The 17,815-nt window shown below is 46.4% G+C and overlaps 1 protein-coding gene across 4 annotated transcripts in view; it reads left to right on the top strand.

Moving 5' to 3' along the window:
- Positions 1-17,815, top strand: part of BTBD9 (BTB domain containing 9) — a 290,378-nt gene that overhangs the window by 197,704 nt on the left and 74,859 nt on the right. For all 4 annotated transcript variants that reach the window (XM_067564762.1, XM_067564764.1, XM_067564763.1 and 1 more), the window contains one exon: positions 15,546-15,735. In XM_067564762.1, coding sequence (XP_067420863.1) covers positions 15,546-15,735 — 190 coding nt within the window. The remainder of the gene's footprint in view (positions 1-15,545; positions 15,736-17,815) is intronic.

Below are 17,815 nucleotides of genomic sequence, written 5' to 3'. Positions count from 1 at the left end.
GTACTAGGGGGTATGTGAAAGATGAGATTATGAGGGTTCATGGAGTGGGCATATGTGTGGAACAGAAGACTAGGTAAAGTAGGGAGAAAGACAAGAAGGAGTGGGCAGGGAGGATCAGGTGAGACAGTTACAGGGGCTGGGGATACAGAAGGACAGAATTAGGAGACAATAAATTGAGTCCCCCTTAAAGCATCCAACAAGGAGGATTGCTTTAGTGCGTTTAAACTTGACTTTTGAACCTGAAATAATCCAATACACATTGGGGGTAGGTGCTTCACCCACGGGATATGTCTTCACTGCAGAGTTGAACTGACCCCTTCCTCCCTGTCCACACAAAAAATCCTCTCAGTCAAGCTTGATGGTGTTTTCAACCTGGGCTAGCTGGTTCATCTGAGACTCTAAGTTAAAGCCCAAGTGAGTGTTCCACTCAGGCTGATAACATGCCCACCTTGCAGTGAGGATGCAGACTAAAACATTTGAGTGCTGATAGTCATCCAGTGCCTTCCCCTAATTCCCCTCATGTGCCCATTAAAAAAACAAGTCCCCCATAATTTACTGGGGAAGAATCATAAAGGAACTCAGCTTGCAGCAGCACAAAGTACCATGGGATATGCCATGGTTTTAGCAATACACATGTGCCCCCAAAGAAGAGAAAAAAATTCACAGGCAAGAGTTGCAGACCAAGCTGGATGAACAAGCATCTCAGAGTGGTGATTTAGAGAAAACAGAAAGCCTACAAGGAGTGGAAGATGGCAGGGATCAGCAAGGAAAGCTACCTCTTGGAGTTCAGAACATGTAGGGATAAAGTGAGAAATGCCAAAAGCCAAGTAGAGTTGGACCTTGCAAAGGCAACTAAAACCAATAGTAAATACTTTTAAAGCCATATAAATAAAAAGAAAACAAAGAAACAACAAGTATGACTGCTAAACACTGAGGATGGCGTGGAGGTTAAGGATAATCTAGGCATGGCCCAATATCTAAACAAATACTTTGCCTCAATTTTTAATGAGGTTAATGAAGAGTTTAGGGAGAATGTCAGGGTGGCTAATGGGAACGAAGATATGGAGGTAAAAATTACTGCAGCTGAGGTAGAAGCCAAACTCGAACAGTTTAATGGGACTAAATCAGAGGGCCCAGAAAATCTCCATCAAAGTATATGAAAGGAACTGGCACATGAAATTGCAAACCCATTAGGAAGGATTTTTAATGAATCTATAAACTCAAGGGTTGTACTGTATGATTGGAGAATTGCTAACTTAGTTCCTATTTTTAAGAAAGGGAAAAGAGTGATCCGGGTAACTACAGGCCTGTTAGTTTGACCTCAGTAGTATGCAAGATCTTGGAAAAATATTTGAAAGAGAAAGTAGCTAAGGGCATCGAGGTTAATGGTAATTGAGACAAAATACAATATGGTTTTACAAAAGATAGCTCATGCTAGACCAACCTGATGTCCTTCTTTGAGAAGATAATAGATTTTTTAGACAAAGGGAATGTAGTGGATCTAATTTACCTAGATTGCAGTAAGGCATTTGATATGGTGCCATATGGGGAATTATTAGTTAAATTGGAAAAGATAGGGATTAATATGAAAATTGAAAGGTGGATAAGGAACTGGTTAAAAGGGAGACTACAACGGGTCATACTGAAAGGTGACCTGTCAGGCTGAAGGGAGGATAACTGGTGGAGTTCCTCAGGGATCAGTCTTGGGACCAATCTTATTTAACCTTTTTATTAGTGACTTCGGCAGAAAAAGTGGGAGTGTGTTAATAAAGTTTGTGGATCACATAAGGTTGGGAGGTATTGCCAATATAAAGAAGGACTAGGATATCATACAAGAAGATCTGGATAACCTAGTAAACTGGAGTAATAGGAGTAGGATAAAATGTAATAGTGGAAAGTGCAAGGTCTTGCATTTAGGGACTAATAACAAGAATTTTTGCTATAAACTGGTTGGACGTGACCGAGGAGGAGAAGGACCTGAGTCTGTTGGTTCTGTGTTCGTCAAAAAAGCTAATGTGGTCCTAGGATGCATCAGGCGAGGTATTTCCAGTAGAGATAAGGAGGTGTTAGTACCGTTATACAAGGCGCTGGTGAGACTTCATCTGAAATACTGTAAGCAGTTCTGGTCTCCCATGTTTAAGAAAGATAAATTCAAACTGGAACAGGTGCAGAGAAGGGCTACTAGGATGATCCGAGGAATGGAAAACCTGCCTTATGGGAGGAGACTCAAAGAGCTTGGCTTGTTTAGCCTAACCAGAAGAAGGCTGAGGGGAGATATGACTGCTCTCTATAAATACATCAGAGGGATAAATACCAGGGAGGGAGAGGAATTATTTACGTTCTCCTTTAAGAAGTCTTCAGTGAACTTAAACACAAAAAGGAAGCTTACAAGAGGTGGAGCTTGGTCAGATGACTAGGGAAGAGTATAAAAATACTACTTGAGCATGCACGAATGAAATCAGGAATGCCAAAGCACAACTGGAGTTGGAGCTAGCAAGGGACATGAAGGGTAACAACAAGGGTTTCTACAGGTATGTTAGCAAAAAGAAGGAGGTCAGGGAAAGTGTTGGCCCCTTACAGAATGGGGGAGGCAACCTAGTGACAGATGATGTGGAAAAAGCTGAAGTACTCAATGCTTTTTTTTTTTTTTTGGCCTCTGTCTTCACAGGCAAGGTCAGCACCCAGACTGCTGCTCTGGGCAGCACAGAATGGGGAGAAGGTGAGCAGCCCTAAGTGCTGAAAGAACAGGTTCAGGACTATTTAGAAAGGCTGGACACACGCAAGTCTATGGGGCTGGATGCAATGCATCTGAGGGTTCTGAAGAAGTTGGCTGATGTGATTACAGATCCATTGGCCATTATCTTTGAAAATTTCTGACAATTGGGGGAGGTCCTGGTTGATAGGAAAAAGGAAATATAGTGCCCATCTTCAAAAAAGAAAAGGAGGAGGATCTGGGGAACTACAGACTGGTCAGCCTCACTTAAATCCCAGGAAAAATAATGGAGCAGGTCCTCAAGGAATCCATTTTGAGGCAGTTGGAAGAGAGGAAGGTGATCAGGAACAGTCAACATGAATTCACCAAGGGCAAGTCATGCCTGACCAACCTGATTGCCTTCTATGATGAGATGACTGGCTCTGTGGATGTGGGGAAAGCGGTAGACCTACATCGTGACTTTAGCAAAGCTTTTGATATGGTCTCCCCCCGTATTCCTATCAGCAAGTTAAAATAGTATGGGTTGGATGAATGGACTATAAGATGGATAGAGAGCTGGCTAGATCATCGGGCTCAACAGGTAGTGATCAAAGGTTCGATGTCTCATTGGCTGCTGGTAACAAGTAGAGTGCCCCAGGGGTCGATCCTGGGGCTGATTTTGTTCAACATTTGCATTAATGATCTGGAGGATGGGGTGGATTGCACCCTCAGCAGGTTTTCAGATGACACTTACCTGGGGGAAGTGGTAGATATGCTCGAGGGTAAGGATAAGATACACAGTGACCTAGACGAATTGGAGGTTTGGGCCAAAAAATATCTGATGAGGTTCAACAAAGACAAGTGCTGAATCCTGCACTTAGGACGGAAGAATCCAATGTACTGCTACAGACTAGTGACCAAAAGGACAGAAAAGGACCTGAGGGTTACAGTGGACAAGAAGCTGAATATGAGTCAACAGTGTGCCCTTATTGCCAAGAAGACTAACAATATATTGGGCTGCATTAATAGGACCATTGCCAACAGAACAAGGGAAGTGGTTATTCTCCTCTATTCAGGATTGTTGAGGCCACATTTGGAGTATTGTGTCCGGTTTTGGGCCCCTTACTACAGAAAGGATGTGGACAAATTGGCAACAAAAATGATTAGTGAGCTGGAGCACATGACTTATGAGGAGCGGCTGAGGGAACTAGGCTTGTTTAGCCTGCAGAACAGAAGAATGAGGGGAGATTTGATAGTGGCTTTTAACTACCTGAAAGATGGTTCTAGGGAGGATGGAGCTAGGGTGTTCTCAGTGGTAGTAGATGACAGAACTAGAAGCAATGGTTTCAAGTTGCAGTTGGGGAGGTCTAGGTTGGATATTAGGGGAAAAAAATTCACTAGGTGGGTGGTGAAGCACTGGAATATGTTACCTAGAGAGGTGGTGGAATCTCCATCCTTCAAGGTTTTAAATGTGCGGCTTGACAAAGCTGTGGCTGGGATGATTTAGTTGGGGTTTGTCCTGCTTTGAGCGGGGGGTTGAACTAGATGACCTCCTGATGTCCCTTCCAACCGCAATCTACTATGATTCTCTGATTCTAAATTCAGCACCAGTGTAGACACAAGAACAAATGGATATTAACTGGCCAACTGGACGTTTAGATTTGAAATTAGATGAAGGTTATTAACCATCAGAGGAGTGAAGTTCTGGAACAGCCTTCCAAGGGGAGCAGTAGGGGCAAAAAACAAGATGGATTCAAGACTGAGCTTGATAAGTTTATGGAGGGGATGATATCACGAGACAGCCTAATTTGGCAATTAACTGATCTTTGACTACTAGTGGTGAATATGCCCAATGGCCTGTGATGGGATGTTAGATGGTGTGGGTTCTGAGTTACTACAGAGATTTCTTTATGGATGTCTGGCTCGTGAGTCTTGCCCACATGCTCAGGGTTTAGCTGATTCCCATATTTGGGGTTGGGAAGGAATTTTCCCCTGTGCAGATTGGCAGAGGCTCTGGGGGTTTTTCGCCTTCCTCTGCAGTATGGGGCACAGGTCACTTGCTGGTGGATTCTCTGTACCTTGAAGTCTTTAAACTATGTTTTGAGGACTTCAGTAACTCACTCATAGGTTACAAGTCTATTACAGGAGTGGGTGGGTGAAGTTCTGTGGTCTGCATTGTGCAGGAGCTCAGACTAGATGATCATAATAATCCTTTCTGATCTTAAAGTCTATGAGTGTGTATTCAGCACCAGTGAGGACACCGTAACTCAGATGTGGCTTTGTAGAACCAGGTGCTGACCAGCAAACTTAACAATGCAGTGAAGTCATATCCCTAGACTCAAAAAGAGGACACAAACAAAAAATGTAATTTAAAAGAAATATACACATCTAGCGCTTTAAGTGAATCTCATGACTTTTGGGGGTTCTGTTTCATGGTGTTTAGATGATTGTGTTTGGCAATACTGCTTCTCTTGCCCTTCCTCATATCTCCAACCATAATCCACACTTACCACTTTACTCTCCAGATCCTGTTCTTTATGAAACTTAAAAGTTGCTACACACATAATATACTTCACAAAACCACAGAGGCAAGGAAATGAAAAGTTAGCCACCCTCTACTCCTTCCCCTCAAGCTCACATCTTAATACCACCACAGCTATCATACACTGTGGATCACAAGCCATAATCTTAACTCTTTATTTTTAGGGACACCAGCCTTCCAGTACCCCCTATACCAAACACCCACAACTAAAAATATGTGGAGCTGATAATTTAGTGAAGAGAGTGTGCAGAAGGGAAAGATGAGGGAGGTAGTCTGGAGTGATTTACTAAAGGTGGCACTGAACAGGTGGTATTCGTAGCAGGGCAGAGTTAAGGTTGTGGAGTTACAGTAGTTACACTAGTTGTCCTATTCTGAAGGGTGTTTTTCATTTGCTCATAACTTTGTTAAATTTTTAGTCTTTGGGCTAAAATTTTGCACATTTGTTCTTAGTTCTAGTGTGAGGAAAGGGGATAGGTTGGGTTGAGTTTTTGTTTTGAAGGCCTGAGCAAAAATGGTTCAATTGTTTTCAAGAATGATGTACACTTTTGCCATTATGAAACTGTTCTCCCCCCCGCTTTTTTTTTTAAGCATGAGATGTTTAAAAAAAAAAAAAAATCTTGGATGGAACAATAGGTTACTGATGTGCCTTTCAGAGGCCTTTGAAAAGTCTGTTTTAGTTTGGTTTAGTTGTAAGAGTTTAAAAAATACATTTTGTATACGTGCACTTCCTTTTTGTTATATATTATTGGCACTGCACATACAAATAAATTAGAAATTTATGCAAATAAATTAGAAATTTTCAGGCAGTACATGATCTCTGAACAACTATTGGTTCTGCACAGGAACATGTAAGAAAGTCAGGTGGAGATTTTTTATTTTAAATGTGTATGTACTTGTGGAATATGATTTGTGAGGGTACTCGTGGAATGAGGCAGGGATGCAGCATCTTTCCATATAATGGGCTTGTCATCAGTATGTTGCCCCGTAAGCTGACCCTTCTTCATGTACAAAAATCTCTACCTTGAGTTAACTGGTGCATTAAAATTGAGATAGCTGGCCCTCCGGGAGGTATGGGTTAAAGCTGAGAGCTGCCGACAATTGCTTTGTTCTGCTAATCTAAACACCAGCAGCTTGAGTACTGTTTTGTAGTGTGACCACTCTGAGTTGAGCTGAGGTTAGTTCTGCTTTGAGCAGGGGGTTGGACTAGATCATAGTTTCTCAACCTGGGGGTATGTGAGACACAGGCAGGAGGGTACGCAGCAAAAAACCTAATGAAGGGAGGCAAGCGGCAGCCGATGACTTCTGGGGAAGCCAGGTGGGAGCCCGGAAGCAGCCTCCTGCGCCTTGCAAGCTGGGCTTGTAGCTGGGTGGCTGCCACCAACACCCTGGCTCTGATCCAAGAGACAGCCTCCCTTGTTCTGGAATGAAGATGATTAGCAGTTTTCTGCCACCTGCCTACATCCCCGGGTCCCAGCCTGAGCAGAAACCTCCACCCCAGCTCGGAGCAGGTGGCCGTCACCCACCTCCTGGGCTGGCAGCCAGGCGGCAGCAATCTGCAGCTTGCCCAGGTGGCAGTTCCTCTCACTGGCTCAAAGCCCAGTGCCCAGAAAGCCAAGCAGAGAACCCAGCAGCTTGCCCAGGTCTGGAGCCAGGCTCTACCCGCAGGCTTACTTGTCAATTTCACTGCACCAGATTTTACCAGTATAAAAATGTTGAGGGGCCCACACAGTATGATTTGCCCCAGGGCCGCACCCCCCTAGGCATGGCCATGGGGAGCACTGTTATCCATTCTGATGGGCCGCTAGTGCCTGCTCATACCTCACAAGTTCCCTCCTGTGTGAGAACACCATGTGACTCTGCCATCAGGCCATGGTGTTTGGCTGGCATTGACCTTTGCTTCTATATGGAGGAAAGGGAGGAGGAAGAAGGGGAGAAATAGCAGGGGGTTTTGTGATCTGCCACAGCCATACCATACTGCAGAACTCAGAACTCTGCTGTTTTACGAGAAATGCAGTTGTCCAGCAGTAAAGGGGAAAAAGATTGTATTCCTCAGAGTGAAAAATTGAGTGTTGGGATACTTATTAAAATTTTCAGACGTTAGGGGGTACTTTTACTTAAAAGATTGAGAAACACTGGACTAGATGACATCCTGAGGTCCCTTCCAACTCTAATATTCTATGATTCTATACTTTAACTCAAGAGGAGTTAACTCAAATGTTGATAAGTTGAGCTAACACTATAGTGAAGACAGGACTAATATATGAAGGGGAATATTGAAGGAGCCATACCTCATTCTGTATAGTAAGTGAAGGTGCTTATGTAGTGAAGCAGGATTATATGATGATTCACAGTACATGTTAGATCGTGTGTAGCGTAACAGGGAAAGGGCTATATAGCATGCTGTAAATAAGACAAGGCACCACATATTAAATAGTGAGGTGCTATATATATATAAAAATATAAAATTGAACAGCTGCTTTATTCACTGAGTAATATCTCACCTGCATACCAAAAGAGGCAGTGGCCCTGCCCAAAATAATATCATATAATTAAATTGTGTATCATAACACATACATGCAAGTGGGCAAGGTTAAGGATAAACAAGGAACCTTGATTATTTCAATTCCAAATCTGAGAGCTTCTTTTTGCAATCTGGGCATTCCTTTAACATAGTTTTTGCATTTGCGGTGGTGGGAGATCAAAATATGAAGGGTTTAGATAAAGAAAGAAGGAATATCTTAAGACCCACGGGTTCACTGTTAAGAAGATGCTGGACTTGAATAGTAAATCTTTAATGAAGGGATTTCTGCCATCTTTGTAAATGTAAAAGTGTATGTATTTGTCTCTTTACTATTAAGATGAAATTTGAAAACTTGACAGCAGCTTTTAGGCCAAATGAATTATAGAAAGGAACTAGTTAAGAGAGCACTATACTTGGTTAAACATTGCCTAAGGTAAATATTGGGAAATTCAAGAAATAAGAGATTTTTGTGAAAGCACTTTGTAAAAAAACAGTGTAGAAAAAGCACTCCGTGCGCACACAAGCACAACCTACCCTTTCAATATGCTCTGAGAGGAGTTAAAAGCCTTCACATTATTGTTGTATTGATATTTGGGGAAATTGCTCAGATGGCCTCTACCCAGAACTAAATTACTACTGTAATGATCTGGGTTTGCTTTGGGAAGATGGGGAAGCTGTTTTAAAAGGATTAAACAGATTGAGGTCCACTGAGCATGTAGTCCTAAACAGAACAGAATGAGTAAGAAAAGAACCAGTCCATGCAAAGGAACAATTGCTAAGGTGGTGTCTTTCCTGAATCAGAGGAAAATGCCCCTAACACTCAAACATTGTTTTATTCTGGCACAAATGAGTTTGTAAGCTTCTTAAACCTTTAAAAATGTTACAGAAAATAGTTTTAATTCTAGTTTTTAGTTTGTTATAGGTTTACTGTCTAACCTTGATTATGTGAAACTCTGTTCTCATAATCACTCATCCATTCATTACGTTGAAGGTTCCCTCAATTTTCTGTACTTATTCACTGTTGCTGTGACATTCAAATAATTGCAGTTCTACAACATGAGAGAGGTGTTTTATTAACAATTATAATTATTGTATTAGCAAGGCCCCATATTCTCCAGGAAACCCTTTTACTTTGTGACAGCAGTGATACACTGGCATTTTTGCAGTTACATTTAAATGGACAAATGATCTAAAATGAGTTTTCGATAAAAATCTATATAAAAAGGAAAATAAAAATCTCATAATATCCCAACGCTTCTCTCAGGAGGGAAATTAGCATCTTCTCTCTTTTCGTCCACTCCCATTAAGTTAAGATCCATATGGTCTCTTTTCTCCTCTCCTTGCCAGGAGACATTATAACTTCCTCTAAGCAGGATTTGCTTTCTTCTCCTTCCTGGCTCTGCTTGATTGGTGGGGGCATGCTCCTTTTACGGACATTCCATTCACTCTTCCTGAGCCTGTGCGTGCTTTGCTAACAGACCTATCAGCAGTGGGCTTTCACATCAACAGGGAATGAAGTAGAATGTTAATGTCCCAACTGTGGTGTCTCAAATATTAGTTCTCTCTTCGAGTGATTGCTCATATGCATTCCAATTTAGGTGTGTGCGCGCCCCGTGCACAGATTCCCAGAACCTTTTTCCCTAGCAAGCCCCGCAGGGCCAGCTCAGGCACCCCCTGGAGTGCCGTGCTCATGTCGCGGTATAAAGGGCGCTGCTGGCCCCGCGGGCCCCCAGTTCCTTCTTTCCGCCTCTGACGGTTGCTGGAACTTCTGCCACTTGCCGTTGCAAGCAGCAGTCCCTAGCCTTTTCAGTCTTCTAGAGTTATCCAGATCAGTTAAGTACAAGCTATTGTTATTCAAGACAAGGACAGTTAGTGAAGCCGCTGAACTTGAAGTTCAAGGGCCCTTTAGGTCTTTTGACCGGAGTCATGCCAGGCTCCGCGGGCTTCAAGAGCTGTTCGCTCTGTACCAAGAAGTTTCCTGTCAGCGACCCCCATGATCGCTGCCTCCATTGCCTCGGAGAGCAGCATTGCAAGGAGAGGTGCAGGATCTGCAAGTCCTTCAAACCCCGCACCCAGAAAGAACGGGACACGAGACTGAAGGCACTCCTCATGGAGGCTGCGCTCTGACCGGCATCCGAGCCATCTCGATCACCGGCACCGAGTGTATGCTCGATGCAGAGCACACCATCGGCACCGGCACCGAAGGCTTCGGTGCCGAAGAAGACCAAGGTGACCAGCACCGCCTCCAGAGATTCCTCCCAACCATCGAAGCAAGGAGAGGAACAGGAGACACCCCAGCCACGTGCCGTGGAGGTCCCTCCGGCACCGGTGTCTCCTTGCAGGGAGCCTCCCCTGACTCTGAAGGGTGGGGGAGCACCCCTGCAAGGGCTGTCGACGCCGGAGGCATTTGATGCGGCAAGGGTCCTCATGGCCTTGCCCACGCTTCCGTCCCCCCCTCGGCCGAGGGGCGCGGGACTTGCGTCTCGGGGCAAACCCGCGCTGGGTAGCTCCGGTGGGTAGAGGGACCAACGCTCTCAACCCTCACCCAGACGGTCACGGAGGGTGGAGAGTGCATCCCCTCCGAGCTCCGACTCTAGGTCGTTGAGCGCCTCAGCACTGCGGCACCGGAGGCAGTCCAGAGGCCTGAAAAGCCGGCGCAGAGGGGTTAGCACCGACTCTAGTACCCGAAGGTCGGGCTCGAGCTCTCCGGAGCATGGAAGGTTGCGCTGTAGCGCTGCTCGGGAGACCTCCCCTAAGACGGCACTGACTACATCGACACCATCTGGTGCGGCTACAGTGGAGGCGCCGGCACCAGGGTTGTCAATGCTGCCAGAACCAACAGGGCAGCAGGCTTCCCTGACATGGTCGACGCCGTCCATGCCTCTGGCTCCTCTGGTGTCCCGACCGCTCTTGACCCAGATGTCGACTTCTGGACTTCAGGCACTGACTCTACTGACACCGGCACCGGCACCACCGGTACAGACCTTGTCGGCACCGTTGTATGCGGCACCGAGCCTACTGGCACCGATGCACGCACTGCTCGCTTCGACGGCTTCGGCACCGAGCTTTGCGCTGGGATCAGCGCAACGTCCACGATCCGTGTCATTGACGCGTAGCCACAGAAGCCATCGCTCCCGCACCCGGGGCGGGAAACGCAGTTACAAGAAGTCGGGCCACAGACGAAGGAGGTCCACTAGCTCATCTAGCCGGTTCTCCTCCAAGAGGCATCGTAGGCATCGACGCCACTCTTCCTTCTCATCTCAAAGCCTCTCCCCGCAAAGGCGTCGTAAGAGACGGTCTTGGGACTCGGGGTGCCGAGGTCACCAGGGGGACGCACTGCAGTTGCCTGTGCCAGGGTGGCAGCAAGGACCATGGCACTGGCCGTACTGGGGTCCATGGGCAGCTCAGCCGGGTCAAGGGGCTGATTCGCTCCACTCTGGTGTGGTGCAGCCTCCACCTCCCCCTTCACAGCTGCCACCTCACATTCCCTCTGAGGGGGAATCAGACCCGGAGGAAGGTCCCTCCACAGGGCCCCTCCCCCGTCCTCCTCTTCATCCCCTGATGAAGGGACTTCCAGGGATCATAAGACGCCCCTTTTTGATTTTAGGGCGCATCAAGAACTCCTTAAGCGGGTGGCTAATAATCTAGGGCTACCGCTTAAGGAGATGTCTGAGGAGGACGATCTATTGTTTGGCTCTTCGGGGTCTTCAGGCCCCTCACGGGTGGCCCTCCCAGTCCATGACAGGGTCATGAGTATTACCAAGGCCCTATGGCAAACTCCTTCCTCCATCCCTGCTACATCCAAGGGAACGGAGAGGAAATATTATGTGCCCAAGGAAAATTTTGAATTCCTCTATAGCCATCCGGCCCCAGGAACTCTGGTGGTCGATGCGGCGAATCAGAGAGATCGCCAGGGTGGCCAGGGGCGTACCCCTAAAGATAAGGAGGGGAGGAAGTTAGATTTGTTTGGCTGCAAGGTTTATTCTACAGCAGCATTACAATTGAGGGTGACTAACCACCAGGCCCTCTTGGGCAAATACAACCAAAATCTATGGGCCTTGCTACAGCGGTTGATTGCCACCCTTCCCCTGGACAAGGCAGCAGACCTAGGCACGGTGGCACAGGAGGGAGAGGCCGTGGCTCAGGCAGTGTTACAGGTGGCCACCGATGCAGCCCGATACCGCCAGCAGGGCGATGGCTTTGGCCATCGTCATGCGCCGCTGTTCTTGGCTACAGGCGTCGGGGCTATCACTGGAGGTCCAGCAAGCCATCCAGGACCTCCCCTTTGAAGGCTCCGCCCTCTTTTCGGAGAGGACGGATGAGAAGCTGCATGCCCTTAAGGACTTGAGGTCCACCCTGAGGTCCTTAGGGCTGTATACCCCTCAGGCAGCAAGACGCCAGTCTCGCCCACAGCCTCAGCGGCAGCCACCTCCCCCACCCAGACCAGCCCCTAGACCCGCTCAGCAAAGAAGGGGGCGGGACCGCTTTTGAGGGCCCAACCGCCAGGATCGGCAGGGCTCCTCAGCGCGGGCGCAGCAGGATGGAAAGACCGGCGGAGCGACTGGTAATAAATGCTTTTGACAGCGATTATGAGGGTGGCGCTTTTTCCTTCCCCCTGGGCCCTAACCAACCTTTCGCGAATAGGCTTCAGCCATTCTATCATGCTTGGGAAGCAATCACTATGGACCTTTGAGTCCTTGGAGTTGTCCTCAAGGGCTACGCCCTACAGCTTACGACTTCTCCTCCAGAGACGCCCCCCACCCCGTCCTATATGGGGGACCCCGTGCATGAACAGCTCCTGTTACAGGGAGGTCCACTCACTCCTGGAGCTTGGAGCGGTGGAGGAGGTTCCGAAAGGGGAAAGGGGTTTTATTCTAGATACTTTCTGATCCCCAAGGCCCACATGCACCAGACTGGGGCTGCTCATTAATGAGCAGAAGTCTACACTCGCCCCGGTGCAAGGCATAGACTTTATAGGGGCCACCATGGATGCCATACAGGCCAGAGCCTTCCTACCTCTCCCGCGTTTTGAGGCAATGGGTTCTCTTATCACAGACTTACAGACGTCCCCCATGACGACAGCCAGACGCTGTCTGCAACTGTTGGGACATATGGCAGCCTCCACGTACATGGTAAGGCTGGCCCGTCTTAAGCTAAGGCCCTTACAAGCATGGCTAGCTTTGGTCTATGCACCCTCTAGACACTCACTGACTAAGGTGGTTACGGTTCCCCCACAGGTGCTGTCCTCCCTCAATTGGTGGAGGAATCCAGGAGAGGTGCTCAAGGGAGTTCCATTCAGAGACCTGACTCCGTCTGTGACCTTTATCACAGATGCCTCGGATGTGGGACGGGGAGCCCACATCAGCAGAGATCTGAGCACCCAAGGGTTATGGTCACCGGAGGAGAGAGCTTTTCATATCAACGTTTGAGAGCTCAGAGTGGTCCGGTTGGCCTGCAAGACCTTCCTCAGATTCCTGAGGGGCAAGGGGGTTCGGGTCCTTATGGACAATACAGCAGCCATGTTCTACATGAACAGGCAGGGGGGAGTGCGCTCCACGGCCTTGTGCCAGGAGGCTACGCGCCTGTGGGATTTCGCAGTGAAACACGATTTTCATTTATTTGCCTCTCACCTCCTGGGGGTCAGGAACGACGAGGCAGACCGCCTCAGCAGGTCGTTCTCTCCCCGACACGAGTGGTCCCTTCATCACGAGGTAGTGACTTCAATCTTCCGTGTGTGGGGCACTCCCCGTCTGGACCTCTTTGCGTCCGCATGCAACACGAAGTGCCCGAGATACTGCTCGCTCAGCGGTCACGAGCCGGGCTCCCTGTCCGACGCGTTCTTAATAGAATGGTCGGGGTCCCTGATGTACGCCTTTCCCCCCATCCCACTCCTCCCTCAAGTCCTCCTCAAGATCAAGAGGGACAAGGCGGAGGTCATCTTGATCGCCCCGGTGTGGCCGAGGCAGTTTTGGTACAGTACGCTGCTCGACCTATCCATTGCCTCGCCACTCACTCTCCCCAACTGGTACGACTTGCTCTCCCAGGACCAGGGGTGCCTGCTGCACCCAGACCTGGACTCCCTCCATCTGACAGCTTGGAGACTCTCTGGCTGACAGAGGGTGAAAGGGCCTGCTCCTTACAGGTCCAACAGATTCTGCTTGGTAGCAGAAAACCCTCCACACAGGTTACATACCGGGCGAAGTGGAGGCGCTTTACGTGTTGGGCGGAGACCAGGGGGATCACTCCTACCTGCTCTCCCATACAGGTGATCCTTGAATACCTTCTATATCTTAAACTCCAAGGCCTGGCCTTGGCCTCCTTGAAGGTACGCCTGGCGGCTATATCGGCGTTTCACCAGCCGATGGAAGGGAGGTCGTTGTTTTCCCACCCCATGTCGGTTAGATTCCTGAAAGGGGTGGAGAGAGTGTTCCCACAGGTTCGAGACCCTGTCCCTCCCTGGGATTTAAACCTGGTACTCACCATGTTAATGGGACCCCCATTTGAGCCTATGGCTACGTGCTCCCTGCTCCTCCTCTCTTGGAAGGTAGCATTCCTGGTGGCCATTACTTCGGCCAGGAGGGTCTCTGAGTTAAGAGCGCTAACTTCGGAACCCCCCTATACTGTTTTTTACAAGGATAAGGTCAGGATGAGACCCCACCCAGCCTTCCTGCCCAAGGTAGTGTCCCAATTCCACTGTAACCAAGATATTTTCCTCCCGGTGTTCTTCCCAAAACCGCATGGGTTCAGATGAGGAACGGAGATGGCATTCGCTGGATGTCAGGAGGACCCTGGCACACTACGTGGAAAGAACCAGACCCTTCCAAAAGTTGACACAGCTGTTCGTAGCAGTGGCAAAGCGTATGAAGGGCTCTCCCATCTCCATCCAGCGAATTTCTTCTTGGATCACGTTGTGTATTAAGGCGTATTACGAGCAAGCGAAGGTGTCATTACCAGGAGCGGTAACGGAACATTCGACGAGAGCTCAGGCCTCATCGGCGGCCTTCCTAGAGAACGTGCCACTGCAGGACATCTGCAGAGCAGCCACCTGGTCGTCAGTTCACACTTTCATGACCCACTATGCCATTGTTCAACAGGCAAGAGACGACACGGCGGTTGGCAGGGCCGTGCTGAGTAGAGCCGCCCGTCAGTGACTCCTACCCGCCTCCAAGGGTATGGCTACTTAATCACCTAAATTGGAATGCATATGAGCAATCACTCGAAGAGAGAAAACAAGGTTACTTACCAGTAACTGTTGTTCTTCGAGATGTGTTGCTCATATCCATTCCAAACCCACCCCCTGCCCCCGCTGTCGGAGTCGGCAGAAAGAAGGGACTGGGGGCCCGCGGGGCCAGCAGCGCCCTTTATACCGCGACATGAGCGCGGCACTCCAGGGGGCGCCTGAGCTGGTCCTGTGGGGCTTCCTAGGGAAAAAGGTTCCGGGAATCTGTGCCAGGGGCGCGCACACACCTAAATTGGAATGGATATGAGCAACACATCTCGAAGAACAACAGTTACTGGTAAGTAACCTTGTTTTATCCCAAATGTTAGTTATTGATACTTACTTTGTCACACAACTACACTGGAATCAATACTGTAAAAATTGTACTGCTTGGGTTCAGAGATCTCATTTGGTTTTAATCTATGCCATGAAACAGATCCATAACTCCCTGTATTAGCAATAATTCTTTGCTTATTTTTTATTCTTCACCAGAAATAAAAATTGTTAACGCTGGAGAACGTATTTGCTGTCCATTTGATCACATTTGCTTTCTTTGTGTTTTAATTCACAGTTCCCACTGAGAATGTTGCCACAATTGCAGATTGTGCCAGTGTGATTGAGGGTGTAAGTCGAAGTCGCAATGCTTTGTTGAATGGAGATACAAAGAATTATGACTGGGATTCCGGGTACACATGTCATCAGCTAGGCAGTGGTGCTATTGTGGTACAGCTAGCACAGCCATACATGATTGGATCAATACGGTAAGAAGATTTTTTTTCTCTAAAGAGCCAGCAGCAATGAGGCTTCAGCAGTCTTACAGATACAATTACTTTCTTGTAAATCAGCTTTAAATTTGCAAAATTTCCTTGTCAGTAATTATATCATTGGGATATTTTAGTGTTTTCTTTTTGTTTTTTGTTTCAATGTAACATGGTATGTTTAATTTCTCAACATCTATCAAATTTTATGTCAAAATACAGTAATACAATATCAGAACAAAAGTAAAATTTACAAGATGTCAAATGGCTGCCTCATACATCTATCTGTATGGATATCACCAAAATACAACAGTAAGATTTTAAAAAAATGTAAAAAATTGTGTACTGAATTAAACCAGAAACTTAGTTGCAACCTTAACTATGGAGTAGCTAGATGCAGGTCCTCTGTAATACATGTTAGATAAAAACGAGAGCAGCAACTGAAGAAAGGAGAGAGCCATCTTAAGATCATATGTCCACTCTTATGATATGTCTTCACTGCTGAGTTACGATGAACTCTAATGCCTTAGACTAGAGAGCCTGAGCTCCAGCTCAAGCCTCAATGTCTATACTGCTATTTTAGCATGCTAGCTCAAGCTCCCCTCTGTCTGCCCAGGCTGGGAAGCTCACTCTCACCTACAGTGCAGACTTACCCCATAGAGCTGATTGTTTTCATACTAAGGGATTGTCTGCACATGAAAGTTAATTTGGATTAAGATAGGGTAGGAATTTAAAGTGCAATAGTTATTCACATGTAACTCCATTATTTTTCAAATAAGAGTGCCTTGTTCCTGTTTATCATATTCCACTTTCAAAGTGGATTATGCTGAGCCAGAACAAGGCTCTCTTATTCTGGAATAAGAGTGCCTGCACATTGAGCTATCCCAGAATAGCTATTTGGAATAACTCAATATATAGACAAGCCCTAAACAGGTAAGTGAAACCTTGTATTATTGCCTTAGTGTTCTTTGTAATTCTGTAACATTATGTTGTCAAATACCGCATTTGTGTCTCATAAGACATGATGAAAAAGAAGAGAGAAGGTTTCTGAATTTACAGTGCATGTGGATGAAGCTGGAAATCTTGGCACCCGTAGTGGTTAGCAGTAGCTGATCTGCACAGGCAGACATGTATTGCTAGAAACTAGATCTGTGCCTTCTCCCTATTAAGACAGGTACCTGGCTGGTTAGCCAGTGAGAGTCAAATTCCTTGTAGCAATTGATTCTCTTTTCTGTCTATTTTTAATTTTAAAAAAAAATCTGAGACATTGATCCAACCTGAAGGAAAATCTCAATAAAGGCATAAGGAAAAGGTCTGAGACAAGGAGTTTCTCTTGTGTCCTGTCCTCCTTTTATTCACATTGTACACTAACTGTGTGTACATTTGCATTTTTGAGAAGTGGAACTATTTTTGGATGAATGCAGAATTGGTGAACCACTTATTTTAGTACTTCTGCACCTTACAAATTTCAGAAAATATCTACTGTCCTCCCGATAAACTTGTTTTCTAGTTTCAACTTGTAACAAACTATTATGGCAGTTATAAAACTGAAGTTAGCTGTATAGGGGTTAGAGATCCTGACAGATTCTTAACCATAACAGTAGCAGTTATAATAATACTGCTATAGAAATTACACAGATTTTGAGTCCAGAGATGCTGCTGGTGAACATTCAGTGAGCAATGATATTACAGTCAGTACCTTTCAACAGTGAACAATTACACTTTTTACAATTGTGTACAATTTACACTTTTCAATTTGGGGTTTTGTATCCTCAACCGACTATCACAGCTTATATAGAAAAAGGAAAAATACAGTACTCAGAATGTCTTAAAAGTTGGTGTTTGAGAAATAATTACATCATTTTCATGCCAGTTTTAAAAATTTAAAATTTAAGAAACAAAAATCTGTAGAGGCTCGACCACATAAAAAATTAGGGGACAGATGTAATCAGTAATATATATAATTTTTCAGTTTATTGTTCCTTTGATTGCCTATCATGAGACTTCTTATTATCTCTCAACTGGCTAATTGTTATATCCCTTTCAGTATTTTCAGGTTAGTGCAAGAAATTGGCTATTTTCT

This window comes from Emydura macquarii, unplaced genomic scaffold (genome assembly GCF_026122565.2).
Source record: "Emydura macquarii macquarii isolate MOO-44397 ecotype Brisbane River unplaced genomic scaffold, CSIRO-AGI_Emac_v2 contig_2676, whole genome shotgun sequence".
NCBI classification, from domain to species: Eukaryota; Metazoa; Chordata; order Testudines; family Chelidae; genus Emydura; species Emydura macquarii.
The sequence above is the reverse complement of the archived record's forward strand: the minus strand, read 5'-3'. Positions and strand labels throughout refer to the sequence as shown.